Source organism: Camelus dromedarius, chromosome 15 (genome assembly GCF_036321535.1).
Source record: "Camelus dromedarius isolate mCamDro1 chromosome 15, mCamDro1.pat, whole genome shotgun sequence".
NCBI classification, from domain to species: domain Eukaryota; kingdom Metazoa; phylum Chordata; class Mammalia; order Artiodactyla; family Camelidae; genus Camelus; species Camelus dromedarius.
Genome location: NC_087450.1, coordinates 14,743,026 through 14,760,912, shown reverse-complemented (window position 1 = coordinate 14,760,912; position 17,887 = coordinate 14,743,026). Strand labels below are relative to the sequence as shown.

At 42.7% G+C, this 17,887-nt stretch overlaps 1 protein-coding gene across 1 annotated transcript in view; it reads right to left on the bottom strand.

Annotated features, from left to right (window-relative positions):
* PPP3R1 (protein phosphatase 3 regulatory subunit B, alpha) overlaps positions 1 to 15,288 on the bottom strand; it is a 53,568-nt gene extending 38,280 nt beyond the window's left edge. The window contains exon 1 of the mRNA XM_031467173.2: positions 14,840 to 15,288. Coding sequence (XP_031323033.1) covers positions 14,840 to 14,842 — 3 coding nt within the window. The 5' untranslated portion in view covers positions 14,843 to 15,288. The remainder of the gene's footprint in view (positions 1 to 14,839) is intronic.
* Positions 15,289 to 17,887: the final 2,599 nt, after the last annotated feature.

Below are 17,887 nucleotides of genomic sequence, written 5' to 3'. Positions count from 1 at the left end.
CTTTTTTTCCCTTATTTAACTTATTTATTGGGGGGGATTAGGTTTATTTATTTATTTGTAGTGGAGGTACTGGGGATTGAACCCCAGGACCTCCTGCATGCTAAGCACACACTCTACTACTGAGCTCTACCTTCCCCCCTAAATTTAGAGCATTTTCACCACCCTCAAAAGAAAGCCCATATCCACTGGCAGTCACTACCATCTCCCTGTTTCACCCCAGCCCTAGGCAATCACTAATCTACTTTGCATGGTTGCCTATTCTGAACATTACATATTAATAGAATCATACAGTTCCTTTGCACTGGCTTCTTTTACTTGGCAGAATATTTTCAAGGCTCCTACACTTTGAAGCAAGAATCAATCCTTCACTTCTTTTTACTGCCAAAAAATGTTTCGTTGTATTGATATACCACATTTCATTTACCCATTCATCAGTTAATGCACATTTGGACTATTTCCATTCTTTTGGCTATTATGAATAATGCTGTTATGAACATCTATATCTACATTTTTTGTTTTACTTCTTGTGAGTATATACTTAGGAATGGAATTACTAGGTCTTATAGCAACTCACTGTTTAACATTTTGAGGAACTGTTTTCTAAAGCAGCTACAACACTTACATTTCCATCAACATTGTCAAGAGCATTCCAATTTCTCTACACCCTCAACAATACTTATCTGGTCTTTCGATTATAGCCATGCTAGAGGGTGTGAAATGGTTCCTGTAGTTTGATTTTCATTTCCCTAATGACTAGCAATGTTGGGCACCTTTTAATGTGCTTACTGGGCATTGGTTTATCTCCTCTGGAGAAATGTCTATCCAGATCCTTTGTCCATTTTTGTTTAAGCTGGATTGTCTTTTTATTGTTCATTGTAAAAATCTGTTATGTATTCTGGGTAGAAGTATCTTATCATATCTATGATTTGCAAAAATTTTCTACTATTCTATGGTTGTCTTTTCATTTTCTTGGTGTCCTTTGAAGCATAAAGTTAATTTTGATGATGTTCACTGTATTCTTTTTCTTTTGTCATTTGTGCTTTTAGAAAGAATTCACCACCTGCATTTATAAATTAAGTTTTACTGGAACAGAGCCATACTCATTTATTTATATATTGTCCATAGCTGCTTCAAGTCACAATGGCAGAGCTGAGTAAAGACTGTAAGGAGCACAGAGGCTAAAGTATTTACCCTCTGGCCCTTTACAGACAAGGTTTCCAACTCCTGGTCCAACACAATGCCAACACCTCCCATTCACACTAACTTGAACAGCTTTCCTTCCCTTCAAAGGGCTGCAAGGCGGATGATATCCTTTGGAAGCAAGCAGAATTTTGGTTATGGTAAGCTAGGTACAGAAAATATTTGTGTTAAGAGGCTGACAACACCAGGAAATGGCTACGAATTGGTGAGGGAAGAGGTACAGTATAACATCAGAAGCTAAATATAATTTCCACTGCCAACATTTCCATCAAAAATCTGTGACTCTTGTTCAGAGTACCAAATAAAATACTGATGAGGTGGTTTCTACTGCTATAAGGCCCAGCCTCGGGTGATGTAAAGTAAGCTAGCCAGTTTCTAAGACCTTAACTGCCAGAATAAGGAACTTGGTCTTTTTCCAATATGTGAGAAACATGGTGGATACAAGACCTAAGAAAAAAATCCTCTTATGAGTCTTGCAGGAAAGCTTTTCCTCTCTAGTACAGACACTCGAGGAAGTGTTCCCTGCTCTTCTTCAGCCAGATGGTGGAGTCTGAAATTGTCACAGCCCTCTCCTGACACAGACAGCTTTACAGCAAACCAGACCCACATCTCTCATGAAAGTGATGAACTGCCGAACGGCCCTCTAACCCTCTGGCTCTGGGCTTCTTGTTTTGTGAAAATACATTCTTCATTATTTAAGCCACTTTTAGTTGGGAGGGCATTTTGTCACTTGCGATCCAAAACATTCTGATACATTTTCTACTTTGTCAACAAGTACACTACTGAACAGAGCTATACAGAAATTATAATGAAGTGATTATGAAACCTAGGTCTACCTAGAATGCTACATACTAGTTTTCCGTAGTTTGGTTTTTAAAAATTTAAACAGTATTTTGCACTTTATCAGGCATCTTAGATAACCACCTTACCCAGTAACCACCAGAATGCTAACTCAGGCAGTCCTGTGGCCCTTTTACGATATATACACACACAAATCTCCAAAAGAGGTCTTCCAATTCTACATCCCATGTTGGTTCCACCACATCACAGTGTATTTCACAGTATCAAATAAAAGTCATTAAAAGTAACATATTCAACAACAAATGATTACATTAGTTTCCAGCACTTAATTACTTGATATTATACTCTCTATTAGAGGAGTAATGTGACCAAAATGAATAATAAAATGTCCACATAGCTGCTGTATGTTAGTAAGTTCAAAGTTGGCAAGCAGAGTGGCCAGAGAAGTCTAGCACCTTGCAGAAGCCCCACTGAAGCACTCATCATACTGTATATAAAATCTTCCCTCCATGTGCCTGACTCAATCTATGTCGTGAAGTCTTTAGAGTTATGTCTTTTTTCCTTTCATCTCTGCACCTAACACTATGTTCGATGTATGTAGTAGGTGAACATAAATGTTTGCTAAATTAAGAAATCAAAGATTTAGAGTCACAGTCCCCCCTTACCAGCTGTTAAGATAAATCAGCTTAAGTAAACAAAACTAAGCATTATTTATAAATCAAATTTTACTTACTTATGAAAAAGTTTACTTACCATTTAGCAAATGAAAGTAACACTCTCACGTATAACTGACACTTTACTGAGACATGTAAAAAGAATCCTGAAGCGTAAAAGAAGTCCTACAGCTTTCAGAATCAATAGCAGCTTCCTTTTTGGTAACTTTCCCCTTGTGCCTAACACACTTGTGCTTTCTATTCACAGGACTTTCAAAGACCTCTCTAGCCCTAGATGACACACAACTTAGTTCAGTTGTCCCTCTGATGGTTTCCCAAGCCAGAAGGACAACTGCCCACCTACCCATCCAGCATTTACATTTACATTCTATGACAGACACTACACAAGGAGCTGGCTTTACAGACACGAATAAAAACGCACACCCTGCCCTAGAGGAGCCCACAGCCTAGGAGGGGAGGCAACTAAACACAAGGGAATAGGGGATGTAGTATAATGAAAGCTACTTACAAATGGCCATTAATTTCTGGTGGGGGGGGGTAAAAGGTGGGAAATGCCACTGGAACAGGATCTTGATGTTTGCCAGACAGAGAAAGGGGAAGGACACTGCAGATGGAAGAAAAAATACCTACAAAGGCACCAATAACTGAAAAATGATGCGGCGCTGGAAAACCAAGTAGTTTGAGTTGGTTATAGCATAAGCCTGGCTAGAAATGATGATCAAAACATGCGTGTCATGCAAAAGGAGTTTAAATTTTTAATTATAGAAGATACGGCATTGACTTTTAAGTAAGGTAGTGACACTAGATTTCCTTTTCAAAGACAAACTCTGGTGGCAGTATGGAAGACAGAATGAGGAAGAACCTGGAGCCAAAAGAGCAAAGCATTAAGCAGGCTATAGAAATAGTCCAGGTGAGAAATAAATGGAACTGCAATGATGTCAGTGGGAATGGGGATAAAGAAGAAGCTGATTCAAGAGACAGCTGGGGATCTAAACGACAGGACACATTTACTACAACATGGTACTTATGTTCCTGAAAAACTTCATGTTCTTAAAACTACACATTAAAACAAACAACAAAAACAAACAAACAAAAACTACACATTAAAAATACCACGGCTTGAGGAAAATAGCTGGAATCAAGATGTAATGGGGAAGAACAAATCAACCAGCCACACGCCCTCCTCTTTTACTTTAAAAGCCTGAATTCCAACTCGGGTAAGATGGTTCTTTGGGACACTAGTCTACCATCTTCTAGGTCTGCTGACTTTCCAAATAAAGGCACCGTCCCTTGTCCCAACACCTCATCTCTTGATTTACTGGTCTGTCGTGCACCCAGCAAGCAGTAGGAGACTGGATTCAGTGACAGTCTTAGTGGAGCTCAGACTCAGTAACAAAGATACCTAACACCTGTGCAACTCAAACCAGCGTACTAACAAAACCAGTGAAACTCCTAATAAGCATATTAACGCAGTTAAAGGTGTGCTAAGTAACTAACAAGCATGGCACTTTCTAAAGGCACAGGTCAAAGTACAGTTAACCCTGGGTATCCATGCGGATTGGTTCCAAGACCCGCCACACAGTCAGCCCTCCATATCCACAGTTCCACACCCACTGATTCAACCAACCCCAGCTCGTATAGTACATGTATTTACTGAAAAAAAATCAGTATGTAAGTAAGTAGATCCACATAGTTCATAGATCCATACTGTTCAAGAGTTAACTGTAATAGAAAAAAATGTAAAGGGTATTTGAAGGTAAGATACAAAAACAAAGAAAAAATGCACAAACATCTGGGGGGAAATGTGCAATAAATTCTTCCAACACAGATAAATGGCCGAAATGAGCCAAGAGGAAGAGTGTGGTGTATGGAGAGCACACAGGACTGCATGCTTCAGGAGCTGACTGCTTTCAGCTACGTTAGTGTGTTTTTGATTCAGCTGCCACTTTTCAATGGCAAGGAGCATTAATATGCTAGAAACGTCATAAACACATTTTCCTCTTTATGGATAGTATGTGAGCCAGACAGGAAAGCCTCAGAAGTCCCTCGAGTGAGTGAGTGAGCCTCCCATCCCCAAACCAGGTCAGGCGGCGTTCCTGTGTTATCCTCTGTGAACGGGGACTGCTTAAGACTTCAGCAGCAGTGAAGGGGGGTAAAAGGTAGGCCAGGCTTTCAGATGGGAGTGAATGGACAAATACTGTTTCCATTAAGAAAAATTAGGTAATAGCGAAGCATGAATATGAGGATGATATAATGAACATGGTTTTAATTATGCCGACTTTGAGGTATCTTACAGACATCCTTATTCAGATAAATATTCAATAAGCAGTCAGATCTGCGGACTCGGGAAGAGGAGAAAGAAGTGGGCTGAAAATATGAATCACTGGTACACAGGAGATGATGGAACTTTGAGAATTAACAAAGAATTCATACATTCACTCGATTCACTCATTCAACAAGTATTTACTGAATCTGATCATCTGGAGGAGCCTATGCTGGCAGCGAGGAACGAGCAGCCACGACGCCCACTCTCATAAAACCCACATTGTATCACGGGCAGACAGAAAACCACCAAACACCTATAGAATGAATGAATCACGTGCCACAAAGACATAAAAGGTCCTAGAAGAGTGTAACATAAGCACATGGTCTGACCTGGCCCAGGGGTGGGAGACCCAGTTACTTGCTTGAGGGACTTCTGAGGCTTTCCAAACACAGCCTGTGCAAAAGGTTCTCATGGTAGAATAAACAGATGGAAGAATAAACAAAGCATAAAATGCTGCATAAAATGTAACAAGGTTGAAGGGGCGACAATATAGAGAGAAAGCAGAACATCGTGAAAGAAGCTGAAGTAAACAATAAGCAGAGCCAATGAAATCTATGGGCTATGGTAAGGATTTTAGTCTCTACAATAGGATTTTAAATAGGAAAAAGATACAATCATATTTAAGAGGACCGTGGGCCAAAGCCAGATGAGGGGCTAAGAACAAAGATTAAAAATGCTCAGAGAGACAGAGGAGCATCTAGCAGAAACGTTACAAAAGACAAAAGGAGAGAATTTGAAGAGTTCCCAACAAAGTCCAACATTACAAAGAAGTCAAGTAAGAAGAATGAAGAACCAAATACATTTCATGAGTATTTGCTGGATTGCCAGACACTCTCTACTGTCACCACAATCTGAGGTGCTGGGATTCCCATTTTGCACATCTGCTAAATGAGGTCTAGAGAGTTTACAGTATTTGTTCAAAGTCACATAGCTAGTAAATGGCAGAACCAGAATCTAAAGTCAGATCTTGCCAACTCCCAATCTCAGGCTGATCATTAGAAGATTACTACCAACACAAGAAGGTAAGGTGCAGTGACATGTGATGCATAATCATTCTGGACCAGCGCGACCTAACAGACATTTACGCAACGATGGGAACGCTCCGTATCCGCACTAATGCAGGAACCACCAGCCACAAGCAGCTACTGAGCACCTGCAGGCACTGTGACTGAAGAACTGCATTCACAATTTTATTTCATTTTGATTCATTCAAATTATACTTTAAATAGCCACATGTTGCCAGCAGCTACTGAACTGGACATCACAGATCTAGACTGTCGTAAGCTGGAAAACAAGAAAATGAGCAAACACAGATGAGTCACAAGTATGATGGTTAAAAAAAAAAAGTGACAGCTAGGCAGGAAGGCAGAGCTGAAGTAAGCCTATACATTCATAAATTCACTATCTGAAAAAGATAATTCTGAGTTAGTTTATAATTCATGAAATTCTACTTGTCAGGAAAATAGATACAACATAAGCACACATAAAATCACAGACTGCATTATTACCTATTAGCACATATTTTTCCTGACATTCTAATTTTTAGTAAAGACTGCCTTACAAGCAGATGATACTAGAGGATTCCAGCTAATTGCATGCCTATAATAGGAGACTGTGGCATCACACTCAGGAGGATATGAAAGAAAACCATCCCTGAAACTAGACAGATTAAGGACAAATAAATACAGTGCCAATAAATAGTTCCAATAATGCCAATGGTAAAGGTCTGATTCTCTTTGTGAGTTGCTATGCTTCACTCTCTTGTCCCTTGGTTTTAAACTGCATACCTAATTCTGACATACAAATAAAAATGAATTCTCTGCATTGTTTACAGAAGTCAAGAGACCTTGCTAGAGCACAGATGAATTTAATAATTCTCCCAAACGACGAGTCAAAGTGACATCTCATTTACAGAAATGTTCGCTGGGGCAGCAACAGGGCTACGGCGTGGCCCTCCCGATGGTACTTCCAAGAAAGGACTTCACCTGACAGAACAAAACTCAGAGGAGGTAACCTGTAAGAACCACGACTTGTTGAATTACCGGTACTAAATTTTAAAGAATTTCCTACAGAAATCTTCAAATGTTTGAAATATTTTTATAGACCAAGACTATAAAGACCAAAGACAAACCCAGACATGTTGACTAGTCACGTTTCATTTCAAAATTTTATCCCTGCACCACATCTATAGACTAGCTAGAATTACTGTCAATTCACGACCACAAAAGGGTGTTGGGGATGTCCCCGGAGCAAATTCAGAGGGAGAGAGTGGATCTGGACTGCTGAAGAAAAGGTTTATTTGGAAGAGTAAAAAGTCAGGAAGAAATTTTAACCTGGCAAGCTTGAGATAAATTAAGATGCCTTACCTACTACATTCCGAAGTTGTTTTCTTTTTAAGAAACTGTCACCCATTTGTTAATACTTAGTAAGGTGCTAAGTGGCAAAAATACGTAAGAAACATGTTCTAGTAATACATTATTTTCCGTAAGAGTAATTTCATAATACTGTCATAGTTCAGACCCTTGCTGAAGTACCAACATCAATCATCATGAAATTGCTACCTGATTAAAAAATTATGCTGATTTGTTTTTGACTCAATGCTCACGTCTAAAATATGGTTAAAAGTCTTGGAATAAAACTGACTGGAATAAGTAACCTAGAGCATGACATCATTAAAATCTCTTTAAGTCCGACCTTTGTAATCTTAATAAAAACTGAATTATAAAAGATAAATAAATCTACACACTGGCATAGGTTGAAAAAAAACCCACACATACAAAAAAAAAAAAAAAAAAAAAAAAAACACCTCCTTGGAAGAGTATACAAGAAACTTAACAGTGATCAACAAGGAGAAAGGGTGGCCAGGAAAGTCTTATTTTCCATTTTATACCTTTCATTATGGTTTTATTTTTTTAAGTAACTGTATTTAATAGTGTGTTTAGAACTTTTAAAAAGTTTTAAGAATGTTCCTATATGACTACGTGTCTTCCTTATAATAAAACTCAAACTCAGAAAATAGTTCCTTTTAGACCTGTGCAATTTGATCAGAAGTTACCAACGCCAAGACTGACAAAATATTAAGCTCTTTTCTTATTAAAACTCCTATTTTCCTAGATTAATTTCCTGGGTCACTGACCCACTGTCGTCATCTCCTGATCCACCCACTATTTAATAATATTTACTTACTACCCTGCTGTCAACTCTTCCAAAATCGATACTATAATCTTTTCCATAACTCTTCACCCTCAACCTCACCCCATCTGCCTCAGCCTCAGCCTCAACTTCAGCGGATGATCTTGCCTCAGACTATCTCCAGATCTCTCTTACTGAGATGATTTTAGCCACCTAGTTTGAACTTCATTATTAAAACATCCACAGCCTACTCTCCTCACCCGGACTTTTCCCTCTTTTTTGCTGCCCCTGCTTTCCCTTTATCACCTCGAGGGCTCACTCTGTTCATCATCCTCTTTCTCCCAGCTCCCTCTCCTGGCTTCTCCTCTAATGAGTATCTCCTGTTCTAAAAACCCCAACTGTTAACCACTTGAATTAACTTCCTTTGTCCTTATTTCCATAAATGTCTCAAAAAGTGAACTGGCACTCGTTGCCTCCACCGTCTCCCCAGCACTTACTCCTTTATTTCACTTACTCCTCCACATTCCTTCTTCAAACACTGCTTAACATCTATCATGTATCAAGTATGCGGAATATAACAATGAAAAGACAAAGACAAAGGTTCTGCAGAGTTGACATTCCTTTGCAATCTTATTTGCATTACCTAGGACTTAAACTGAAGTTACTGTCTTGAAGATTATGGACTCAATAACAGTTTTCACTTTTGTCTCCTTCTCTTCCATGTTAATGGGTGAGAAAAACCTCTCTTCTTGTCTAAGGAGACTCATACCTTCCTCCCTCCCTCCCTCCCTCCATCCTCCTACCTCCCCAGGGCTCTCAAACTAGTAACAATTCCATCCATTCCCTTTGAATCTACAACTGCTCCTGCTTTCCTGGCTTGTACCCTTAACTCCCAAAATAAATTCTTCCTCAAACCTAAATGTATTCTAACTTGCACCGTCTCTCCCTCCAGTCAAAGCTTACGGGAACAGTCTACACTCAATCTCCGGCCATCCATTTATTCCTCAACTCACAGCATCCGGGCTTTCCTTGCTACCAGTACAAAATGGTGATTTTCTGTACTATTGCCGAAGTCCCCAAACTCTCCTGATCTCTCCAAAGACACTTTGATCTTCTTCTCTTTCCTGAGCTCTGCAAAATCTAGACACTGCTGATTCCTTCAAATAGGATATCACTCTGCTAATTTTCCAACTGTCTCTCTGGCTATTTATTCTCAGACAACATTCACAGGTTCCTCATCTTCCACCTGCCCCTTAATGCAGTGTTATTTTGGGCTTGTCCTCTTTTTATTTTATATTCTTTCTCTACAGAATTTCATCCAGTTTCATGGCTTCAACTACTACCTAAAACATATACACACAACGCTCAAATCTTTAATCTAAGCCCAGATTTCTTCAATTACCTGTCGGCCATATCCACCTAGATGGCCCATGACTACTTTTCAATTCACCATGACCGAAACAGAAATCATCACTCCTCCAAATCCTCTCCTCCGGCATCTCCCAATCAGAGAATGTACACCTAACAAGGTCCCGGATGATCCTTGTGCTGCTAGTTCAGGATCCACATCGTGAGAATCACTGCTTAAGCTTATGCTGCCTCCTCCTACTTCCAGGCTATCAGGTTCCCGCTGCTCTCACCGAGGCCACGATGTCTATGCAGCAGGCATTGTTAATATTTCACAGCACTCGATCCTACTGAACTTAGACTCTTGCAACACAGCATTCCAAGCATGAATTGCCAAATGATAAGGAAACACTAGAGATGAAACAAGTCTCCCCAGCAAACTGGAAGTTTCTTGAGACCGGGACAGCATTTCCCATGCATCCCCAGAATAAGACCTTACCCAAGTACACAGGTGCTCAATAAATATTCGCTCAATGGATGACACTATTACCTACCCAGTCACCCATGCCAGAAGCCACAGCAGGACTCAACCCTTCCCCATAACCCAAGTCACCAAGTCCTATCCTCTGCCTCCTAAACATGCCTCATACCTGGCCCTTCCTCTCCATCCACACTGTTACTACATTCTTTAAGGTCCTTATTTCTCACATTATTGTAATAATTTAACTGGTCCCCTTGTCTAGATCCATCTATCCTATTTTATCCACACGGCCATCAGATTGATTTCTCTCAAAAGGTAAATGAGACAATGCCATTCTCTGGTTTAAAAACAGTACCTTCCCACAGGCTTTAGGGCCAAAAATGTTAATTCCTTCATATGCTATGCAAACCCTTCTACAATCTTGCCTCATTCTGCCTGACCACCTTCTCTCTCCATTCTGCCCTAATCCCCTACCCTCCAGCCATGCTCTGTATCCGTGCCTCAGTGGCTTTAAACAGAAAGCTTTCCACCCAGACCGCCTTTCCTGCTGGCTAATACTCACCCTTTTAAGACTCAGCTCAGGCACCAGCTCTTTCAGGAAGCTTTCTCTGAATGACATTCCCCTCTCTTTTCCATCCCCAGTTTGGATTAAGTCTCTTCCCTGCCATGTGCTCTTACAGAACCCCATGTTTAGTTTGTTAACAGCACATACCACACTGCTTAATAACTGTCTTGTTTGCCTACTTGATTAAACTCCTTGGAAACTACAATTATGTCTTCTGTTTGTATAGTCAGTGTCTGGTATATCAACAGATGCTCAACTAAAATTTAAATAGATACATTTCATGCTATTCTCTAAACAATGGTTCTTAAAATTCAGCATGTAACAGAACTGCCTGGAAGACATACAAATCTAGACCGTTTGGCTGCATTCCTAGAGTTTCAGATTTAGCTGGTCCAGGGTGGGACTTAGCAAGTTCCCAGATGATGCTGATGCTGCCAGTCCAGGAACCACACTTTAAGTGTCAGTGCGCCAAAGGTATCTTCTCTTCCTAGCTCTGGGATTTAAAGAACCTTTTCCTAGCTGCTTCCAACTCTGCCTCTGGCAATCCTAATGATCTTTTTAGACCCAGCTCAATTGTCACCTCCTTCTTAAAACGTTCCCTAATCCCAAATGAAGCTGATCTTGCTCTTTCCTCAATTTCTAACCGGCTTTGTGATTATCATTCATATGGTAACTCATGCTAACTTATTTCACACCTATTGGCATTGGTCTTAGGTCTCTCCTTAAATGAAGGTAGGAGACCTGCCTTAATCATCGCAGTATGCTCCATGACCGAGCACAGTCACCAGTGAAGAGCGGAGGGAATCTGCAAGTATTTGCTGATGGGAACGGACCCGCTGCTGGCCCAGCCTCTGGGCCCACAGTCTGTCTGACTTGCCCGGTCCTCCTGGCCCAGGCCGACGTCTCACTGCCGCGCACTTCTGCTGCCTTTCTACCTTCGACACATGCCTGATCCTCCCACACTTGTCTGCCCCTCCCTCACTGCTGACTGACCCTTAGTCAGCTTCTTTACCTTGTGCTCTGAACCTTTTTAATTTTCTCATCCACTACGGGACATAATAAGTGGAGAAATTTTCACCTCATGGCTGATGTGAATTTTAATTCTGTTGGCCATAAGAGAGGTTTCTTGCCCCCCCTTTTTTTAGTAGCCTTTCTTGGTCACAGAATCTAAACTAAAATATGCTGTGTACAGCTCCAAATGCAGTTATTGTAGACAGCAATGTGTTTTGGGTTCTATTTATGGGCGTGGAGATAATTTTAATAAAAAACTTAAAAACACAAAAACATGAAAAGGTCATTTCTGAAATCTAAGGTTGCCCTAAAAAAATAAAATTTAAAAGAATAACTAATTATTTATGCACAATATATGTATATGCATCCAGAACAAAATCTGTATTACCTATTTCAAGAAAAATAGAAAATCACCTGATCATAGTTCTAAATTATACCAAGAACAGCAAAAACTGTATCTGATACATGAAAAGAGAACTACGTTTCTAAAAATGCCTTTACAAAATTCACTCTTTCAGGAATTACTCAAAGTTTCTAAAAATGCCTTTGCAAAATTCACTCTTTCAGGAATTACTCAAAGACCGATCTAACCAAACATTTTACTTCATTATTATTTTCTTTTTCTACCTCTGCATGTCAGTAACACTGAAGTACCTATCTAAAACTATACGCACCTAACTAGGTATGTGACAATTCTTCTCTAGGTATTTCAACAAATAAACGTCTATTTCTTCGTTTAACCATAGACAGCAGACTATTAATGGTTCAAGGAAAATTCTTAGGAGCTCAGTACTCAATTTTTACATACATATCTATAATGTTCAGCTCACTTGCTTCAACAGTTTAAAACTCAAATAGAGATGAAGGGAGGGAATGACATAACTCTCGGAGGGTAAAAAAAAAAAGAATGCTTTTAAGGTAGCAACTAAAATTAATACCTGTCAAAAAAGATTCTTGATAGGTTTAATTCATTCTTATAAGCCTTTTTACTTTCCCCTTACTTGAATTAATTACTGATATTCATAAATTAAAATCTGTTGATAAAAATTTAAGTATTTTCATGATACCTAGTAAGAGTTATAAAGATTTTCCAAAGGGAGTGAAAGTTTTCAGAACCATATGCTCAATTAACAAAAGTGAAACCAGATCACTCCAAAGTCCAATTTATTTGAGTTAATCAGTATTCCATATGGCACAGTTGAGCCATAGGTATGGTCTTGATATTTTCCAACCAGTGCTATATTCAGCAGACCAAAATAGTCCTTAAAGTTGAGAAGCTACTGTCACAAATTATGACCTGAAATGGTACTGAGGGGACGGTAGCAAAAAAGAGCCAAGAGTGAATTAGAAAATAAATACTAAAAAGGAAACTGAAAAGAAGGGGGAAATAATGACCTGGAAGAAAACAAAATCATATGGTAATTCGAGAATATTTTTCAAAGATAAATAAACATTTGAGTACTGGGAAGGTAAATTTAGGAGCTAGAAGAGGATTTCCCAAAGCAGCCTATTGTTCAAAAAAAAAGGTGGGAGCAGGGAGCTGGGAGGATGAACCACAGGGGGAAAAAATCTATTTGGAAACCAGATCATTCTCCTATATACTACATAAACAAGGCTAGACCACTGTTCCTCAAAATGTATCACTTATAAACACAGTTAAAACCATTCACTGCAATGGACACAGATCTTCAAGATCCTGACCTTCCGGTAAGATACACGTATAAGAAGTTTTATTAAAGCCCTAATAGTGTAATTCATAACTCTAAAAGATTATGTTCAAAAAGAGAGAGACCGTACTATGAGTGGCTCTGATCTAACCTGTTTTCTGTAATAGCATGGAAAAGCTTAAGTTTTGACTCTGAAGGCCAAAATTGTCTCTGGGGTGCCTCCCAAGTTGACAGGGAAAAAACCCCTCTACATATCAAAATCAGTATTCATTTATTAAGTCTGCTCCTAATCTGGATTTTAAGTACACTAATAAGTGCACTTAATCATTTGTCCTGTATCTTAAATACAAGCTGACTTGACTAATTTCACTTTCTTCCCTCACAACCGCACCAAACTGATCTCAGGTTGCAATCAACAGAATTTCTCTCTTCCCTCACCCACCGCGCTGTTGTGAAATACTTAAATTCTACATAGAAGGTGAAATATGACACAATTAAAAGGTGCAAGAAATTACTCAACGCCAAGCCATCTGTCGAAAAATCTTCGGACAACTGTTTAAAGCCTTTTAGAAAAAGCCGAGCCACCGAATCACATGTTCGGATACCTGATACATACGAAAAAGCACTGCAAACTTTTTCTACCGTGCACACAATTCTTGATCACAAGAGGAAACTACACCGGCTACCCGGAGCGAGAGAAGCGGTAAGGTAACAGGCTAAAAGGGCGTCGTTGATTTCTTGGCTACGGTGACAGAGGCGGGAGACACACCCCTAGCGTCGGTCTGAAACACTACAGCAGTGAATTCTACCTAGGGATTAATGTGAGGGTAAGGAAAGACAAATTTAAATCGCCATGATTCAAAAACAAGCAGCCCAGGAGCGACTTAGGAAGGTAACAAAGAAAACGAAAAACCTCAGGCTGTAAGTAAGCATTAAAAAACAAGTATCCCCGTCTCTCACGAACCGACTTAACCATGTTTTCATGAATCTACACCTTGGACCTTCCCGGTTCGCCACTGCAGAGAGAAAAGCAGCAGCGGAAAAAAACAAAAAAACAAAAAACAAAAACAACCCGTAAGGTTGCAAACAGCAATGAAATAAACACGAACGGAGAGGGGGAAGTAAGTGGCAGGATTCCTGCCAAGACTCATCGCTTGAAAATAGAGCGTGAGTGGGAGAGAGAGCAGCTCCGAAGAGAAAGTGGGTCTTATATAAAAGGCCATTTGCCACATATGATTTCCATAGGATTCCGGAATCTCCCCGAACTTGAGAGAGTGAGTCTGGGGGTGCCGGGGGCTCCACGTGGGGGAGAGTCCGGAGGGAAGTAACGCGGGCCGACCAGGGGACAGTCCCCGGCGGACGGCCGGGGCAGCAGGGGTCGAGGCCCGGGCGGAATCCCGGCGGGCGCGGGGGGAGGGGGCGGAGGGGCGCCCCGCGGAGGCCCGGGGGCGGGCGCGGGGGCCCCCGCCATGCTGTCAATCGGCCGCCCGCCGCCCCCGGGCCGCTAAGGCTCTTTCGGATCTCTCGAATTTTCCACCGGGGGAAGCCGACCAGGGGCGTCCGGGCTCGCCCCCGCCCCTGCCCCTGGGACCAGCGGGCGGGGAGGGATGGTGCGTGGGGAAGCCAAGGGCTCACCATTTTGCTGGGCGGTCGGCGGCTCGCTCGCGCGGAGGAGAGTGTCGGCGCTGAGACGGGCTCCCGCAGGAAGCAGCGGCGGCGGCCGGGCTACGCTGGGCTGGGGCGGCTGCGGCCCTCGGGACGCCCGCGGGGGAGGGGGTGCGGGCTGGGGGAGGGGAGGCGGCGCCGCGGGGACCGCGACGGCCGGGTGACGGGGCAGGCGGGAGCGGGCGGGCAGGAGAGAAATTAAGGTTGAGATTCAGAGACGGAGAGCGCGGGAGGAGAGACGGCGAGGAGGGGGACAGACAGAGAGGCGAGGAGAAAGGGGAGAGGAGGCCAGGCGGCTCGGGGGCTGCAGCCTCGCGCTCGCGCCCGCGCTGGAGCCGTGACGGACTCACTGCAGTGGCTCGCGCTGACCCGCAACCTCAAGGCACGAAAAAGGGGGAGGGCGGGAGAGGGAGGGGAAAGCGGAGCGCAGCGGCGCGCGGGGAGGAGGGCGGGGGCGCGCGCGGAGCCGGCGGCGGGGGCGGGGCTTCCGCGAGCGCCGCACATCCGGGAACCCGCGCGCCGGCTCACGGCGGCCGCCGCGGCGCTCTGGCGAGCTCTGGTTGGGGAGCGCCGAGCGCGCCTACCACGTTCGCCCCTCCGCCGGCCGCCCCCCTGCGTGCGGGGCGGGGGGAGCGCGGGGGCGGGGGCGCGGACGTCGGTGACGTCGCGTGGTGGAGCCCTTCCTGTCATGTGGCTGGAGGCGGGAGGCGATGGAGGGGAGGCAGGGCCGGGAGGGGAAGGAGGAAATGCGAGGGTGCCCTGGGAGGGAGGAAATGTAAAGGGTGCGCGAACACCGGCCGGAGGGGGACGCGGGCCCTGGAGTGGGGGCTTCGCGGGGGAGGAGAGCAGATAGCGGCCTTGAGGTGTCGAAACCACCCAGACTCCCCACCAAAAAGGGGAAAATCCCAGCCGTGGGGCTAGAGAGGATCGGTTTGCACTTTAAGACAGGTATCTTGGCATCGGTGTAACGCCGTGGACCCCCTGCAGAATGCATGGCGCATCTAGACTGTTGTCACCCCGCTGCAGCACCCGCAGGCCCCCACTTCAGTGTGGGTTGGCAGTCAGGTGCCGGGTCGGAAAGACAGGAGGAGGGCCAGAGCTGCGCCGCAGCTTGAGGCGCGGGGAGTCACAGGACCACCGAGTAGAGGGGCTGCCTTCCACTCTGCAAAGCCTTTCTCACCCAGCTCTGTATTTTCCTTAAACCCTCCAGGCTTCCTTTTGACGCGGAGCGGCAGTGTTTGTTTTTGAAAAACATTTGAAGACAGCCCAATTGTCCGTGTAGAAGGGCTGTATCTACTTTGGTGGCAATTATCATTCCCGGAAAATTCAGACTCCAGTGTTCGAAATGGAGTCCAGAAAAGCATTAAAGAGGAAAGTTATGTTTGGTGAAAAGGGGAGGGGGCGGAGAGCTGCCGGGAGAGGTGTGATGAAGATAATGAAGAAAACATTTTGCAACAGGTTTAACCAGCTACTCCTTTTCAAATCTTGGTAATTTCGTGTGTGTGTGTGTGTGTGTGTGTGTGTGTGACACAGAGAGAGAGCAAGAAATGTTCACTGAGTAGTCAGAAACTTCGTTGACAAATCCTTTCGAGTAGTTTAATAGAAAGCCATAGTGTTTTTAAAGGCAGCCTGTTAAAGCTCCTTACGTGAGAGTTTTATTCTTCTGTGCCAATTATTTCTCAGTATGATAAACACTCATCTTTTCTAATGGAGGCTTGGCTGGTGGGCCCTGGGTCTCTTCGCAACCGCCCTTTTCTTTACGAACTACTTTATTTCTGTGTCAGGATAAACAAGGAAAAGTAACTTAGACTGCTGACCAGCTGTATCACACAGAATGTGTCAAGGAAAGGCCAAGAAATGACTTCGTTTCTTCCACCATTTAATCTAAGAGTCTTGACTTAGATATGTTGCCATTTAGATGCTAATAGGTATTCCAAAACAAGGCAAATTGTCGCCTGCATTTTCTAGGTATATTATTTTTAAGTAAGTTTTTCATCATGAAATTGACAATCTCATTTTTTTAAAGTACAATATTAAAAAAAAAATTCCTCCCCCTCAACTCCACCTCGCAGAGATAATCACTGTGTGTGTGTGTGTGTGTGTGTGTGTGTCCGTCCGTCCCTTGGGCATATTTAGTGAAAATCAAATTATCACACTGACTGAGGATTAAACACTAAGAAGGAATTTGAGCTATATGGGATGCAGTAGGTTTAGAGTAACCCATAATTCTGTCATGATTTGAGCCAATTCAGACTGTAATAATTCAACAAATACCTATTGTGAATCTAAATCAGAAATTCAAGAGCTAGGTACTGTGAAACATTGGTTAGCCTATGTGAGTGATGAGAGCAAGAGACAAAAGGCCAGTTCACTTGCTTCTTCCCATCCTACAAATCTACCAGAGTTTACCACCTACATTCTCCCGGCTTTGTGTACATTGCATAATACATAGACATGTAGCCGGTTCCTCTCTGATACTGAAACGAATTAGTCTATCTGAATCCACTGAGAGAGGTAAAGCCAAAATGCACCTCTAATACCCAGATTTTCCCCCTAAGGCCATAAAAAGAAAGTATGATCAAAAATACTCTCTTTTTTGCCTTTTCCCCCTAAGTTTAGGTGTCAAGATTGATATGAGAAGGAACAGGTACCAAATAGTCCTGTGAAAAGCACACATGTCTTTAAGTAATTAGAAAAGTGAGGAGGCGAAGGACACATCTAATGAGTGGATTATTTTTTCCTGGAAAAGTTATCAAATAAAAGATGATTGTTGGAGAGTTATGGAGGTAAGTTGGAGGGAGTGACACTTAAGACAGAGACGACAGTTACAAGAACGGTAATGGTCAGGTATGAGGTAATGAAATGTACCAATGGCCGAGAGGAGGATGAGGTAAACAGAAAAGACATGAAGCAAAAATGGACCCGCTGTGCAATATAGCCAATGTCAAGAACAAGAAGAAGGGGCAATAAAAGATGACTAGTTATATCTGGATGACAGGAAAGAGTGATGCCATTGGG